The 3,974-nt window shown below is 30.9% G+C and overlaps 1 protein-coding gene across 1 annotated transcript; it reads right to left on the minus strand.

Annotated features, from left to right (window-relative positions):
• Window positions 1–1,706: 1,706 nt before the first annotated feature.
• LOC136227052 (ethylene-responsive transcription factor ERF105-like) lies at window positions 1,707–3,057 on the minus strand. Its single transcript, XM_066015780.1, has one exon. It carries the CDS (start codon window positions 2,932–2,934, stop codon window positions 2,044–2,046), a length of 891 nt encoding a protein of 296 aa, XP_065871852.1. The 5' UTR covers window positions 2,935–3,057; the 3' UTR covers window positions 1,707–2,043.
• Between the last annotated feature and the right edge of the window lie 917 nt (window positions 3,058–3,974).

Raw genomic sequence — 3,974 nt, forward strand, 5'->3', positions numbered from 1 at the left:
AAAAAGAGAGGAGAAATACAAAAATATATTTTAAATATAATTGACTTTTCAAAGTCAAAAAGTAAAAATTTTTTGTTTTTTAAAATACCCTTATATTTTAATGGAGTTAAGGGTTTTGTCGCGATTTTTCTAACGACATAAACCATATGATTTGTTTTGGAGAAAAAGAACCACGGGTACTGATCTCTAAAAATATGAAACCATATACGTTTTTAAAAAAAAAAAATTAACTCTAGTTTTTACTATATTGAAAAGCTTTAGAAAACTTTAAATTATTTATATTTAAGATCTGTTACATTTAGCTATTAATTGTTTGATTTTTTTTATATATATATTAGCTAATTTTTCTTATTTGCTATTATTTTTTATTATTAATACTATATATTAACTGATTTTTTTTCATATAATTATAAGCAATTACTTTTTCATAGTAATCAAGTTTGAAGTGAAAAAATAAAAAATAGTAGTATTAAAAAAACAAAACTGATATTTAGGATGTGTTTGGTGGCTCATTTTTCACCTCCTTTTTATATTTTCACTTAAAAAAGGAATTTTAGGTGTTTTATATGCATTTTGTAACTGAAAAGTATATTTTTATAAAAGTAGAAAATCCGAATTTTTTGAAAAAACAAACATTTTCAAACAGCAAACAACAGCAAACAACAGGTAAACCGAACGGACCCATAATATGTTGAAATATATGAAATTAATTTCGCAGTTACATAAAAATCCTCCACAAAATCATGAGGAATTCCAAAAGTTATAAAGTAATCAAAGAAAAGTATATATATCATAAATGAATGAACTCAAAGAAGAAATACAATTTAGAAATTTGTTTTTTTTTTCTTTAATAAAATTAACAATCTTATATTTCAACGCAAGCAATGGTCATCATGATTACAAAAATTTGATCAATAAAAATTAAATTAATTAGAAGCCTAAATATAACCTCCAAATGAAACATATCACTCTCTTGACCTCCTCTTTGTTAATTTTTTCAAGAAGTAATTTTTTTTTTTATTAAACATAGACATGACTATTTGAATACTTTAAATCTCCTTCAAATATATTAATAATTTTTTGCTTTTATATTTTAAACCTTTTCAACTCTAACAGTACTATTAGTTTTTAGTATATTGATAAAGCTTTAGGAAGATTTAAATATGTGAATTGCTACGGCGCCTTAATTACTACATACTGTCTCTATATTGATATTTTTTGTCATTTTCATATTTTTATTTCAAAAACTGGGAATGCGATCATAATTGAAATTCTAAAAATAATTGATGAGTTACAATCCGAGAATCCCAGAAATGGATGATTACGAATCGGAGACATTGGACGAGGTACAAATTTCGCTACATTATTTCTCGCAGACGGTTTGGAAAAACGCCTGACCAAGCGGAAATTCTGTCTGCCTGCTTTTTGTGCAGGGCGCTTTTAACTTCGGTCTCCCATTCGGGAGACATTTTTTGTGTTTTAGAAGAAAAATTGAAAAGAAACGACCATGCCAGTAATCGATCATTTTCCTTTGTCCGGTCTCATTCCTGATTTGTTGTTGGTCCTGAAAGATGATTTTGAAAAAGATTACAGAGTTGAGAGATTACGAAAAAAAAAATGAAAAATTTACATAAAAATGATAAAATTATTCAATAAAATACCGTTAGGAAGCGGTAAATAGCAAAACCCAAACTATCCGCAAAATCATGAGAAATTCCAAAAAATTATTAAGTAATCAAACAAAAGTACATATATCTTTTTTTTTTTTTTTGATGAAATAAAGGTACATATATCATATGATATACCATAAATGAATAAAATCAAAGAAGAAATAAATACAATCTTAGCAATCTTTTTTTTTTTTTTGGTAATCTTAATTTTCAACACAAGCAATGATCATGATTTGCTTGTAGCCTCCTAAAAACTATCTATATACGCACAAAGTTTATAAGAAAAAACACCAAACTGAATCTAATTTCCTAATCTGATCATCTGTGACTCTTTTGCCATCGGATCATTCCAAATCTAATCAAACTTATTTGCTCACACAACCATCAGCCTTGAATATCCCATCGAAGGATGTGGAGATAACGGCGACAGTGGCGGCACATTAAATATCTCCATTACTTCACCATCCCAAAACCCCTTCCAACTTGACGGCGTCAACGGTTCCGTCGCTCCAGCTTCCGCCGCTTTACCATCCTTTTCCGGTGACGGAACTTCGCTCTTCATTATCTTATTACTGTTTCCATCATCGTTTGGTGAGTCCACGCTCTCTCTCTCTTCAATTTTCCTTTTCTTCGTGGAAATATCATTACTCTGGTTCTCCGATGATACGATTTCAGATTCTTGCTGAGAAACTGAATGATCGGAATCGGAATCGGAATTTGAATTTGAATTGGAAATTGATTTTGAATTACCGATTTCAAGAGGAAAATTCAGGATCGCTTTGCTTCCTCGTAACCTAAACGCAGCACTATCGTAAGCTTTAGCAGCTTCAACGGCGGTATCGAAAGTCCCAAGCCAAACACGAGCACCTTTCTTATTAGGATCGCGAATCTCCGCAGCGTATTTCCCCCACGGCCTACGACGCACACCTCTGTAATGCTTTTCTCCGTTACTATCGTTATTAAGCTCAGCAGGTAGCTGTTGCGGCGGGAGGAGGACGGCGGTTGCCGGAGGAGGAATAGTGATTTTCGTCATAGCCGGTTTTCTCTGGCTGAGAGTGGTGGAAGGAGATTTCGGAGATTTAGGCACAGGCTTGGAGTGATTGGTGTTTTGCGAGAGTAAGAAATCAAAATCTAGAGATTCAGGTTTGACGAAAAGAGATGAAGTAGAAGGGGAGAAATTGAAGTTATCGATGGAAGCAAAATGATCAGTGAGAAGATGTTGTCTAATAAGCTCCAAAGCTGAAGAATCATCTGAAAACGCCATGGATGATTAAGGAAAGGAATTGGAATTGGAATTTGAGTGAAGTGAAAGAGTGAGGTTTGGTTTATATATATACGAGAAAATATGGAAAGGAAGGAAGGGGGGTTTCGAGAGAGGTTCAGGGGTGGCGAGAGGAAGCATCCGAAGTGGAAAAATGAGTAATGGTTTGTATATTTTAATTGTCAAATGGTATACTAATTTTGTTTTTATTTTATTATTTCCATACTTTAGCAAAAACTATGCTTCGAGGGTCCTTCCTTTGGATGAAATTGACTAATAAATTATTATCCCATCACATCCCTTCAACTTTATCATCTACTGGTATTTATCTTAAATAATTCTTTCTAAGTTCTAGTAAATCCTAAACCCTTCTATTTCTCTCATCACTCTTATATGTAATTGAAAAAAAAAAAACATAATTACAATTTTTGACTGTTTTAAGGATTAAATCTCTTATCATTTATTTTTCCACATTGAGCTTTTGATCATTGATTCTATTACGGATTACGTTTTTATTTAACTTTTTCGTCGAGTTTGGACTGCATATATTGTTAGGGCGATTGGACTTGTTGACATGGACAAATAAAAATAAGAATTCATTGACTATAGGAAAATTATAAAAATTAATTTCCAGTATATTCTTCCAAACTCGATTTTCTTTTCTTCCATTTTGTGATTTTCAACATTAAAATCGCCAAATCGATCTTCTCATCTCCTAAACTCGACGAAAAAGTTAAATAAGGGTCAAATCCATAACAAAATCAATGATCATGGGCTCAATATGGAAAAATAATTGATTACAGGTTTGATCCTTAAAACAGTTAGAGTTTAAGAGCTTAATTATGCTTTTTGCATATATAATTCTGTGCCGTATTTATAGATTATATATAATTTTATTATGTATATATTAATAATAATTTAAAAAAAACATACCAAGATATGATACTATTTTTAAATACTTTATATAAATTAGTATGTTAACATCAACTATTGAAAAGTACGCTAATATCATGTTAGGGATCGTGTAATGTGTTTATAACAAT

The sequence above is a fragment of the Euphorbia lathyris genome, chromosome 1 (assembly GCF_963576675.1).
Source record: "Euphorbia lathyris chromosome 1, ddEupLath1.1, whole genome shotgun sequence".
NCBI classification, from domain to species: domain Eukaryota; kingdom Viridiplantae; phylum Streptophyta; class Magnoliopsida; order Malpighiales; family Euphorbiaceae; genus Euphorbia; species Euphorbia lathyris.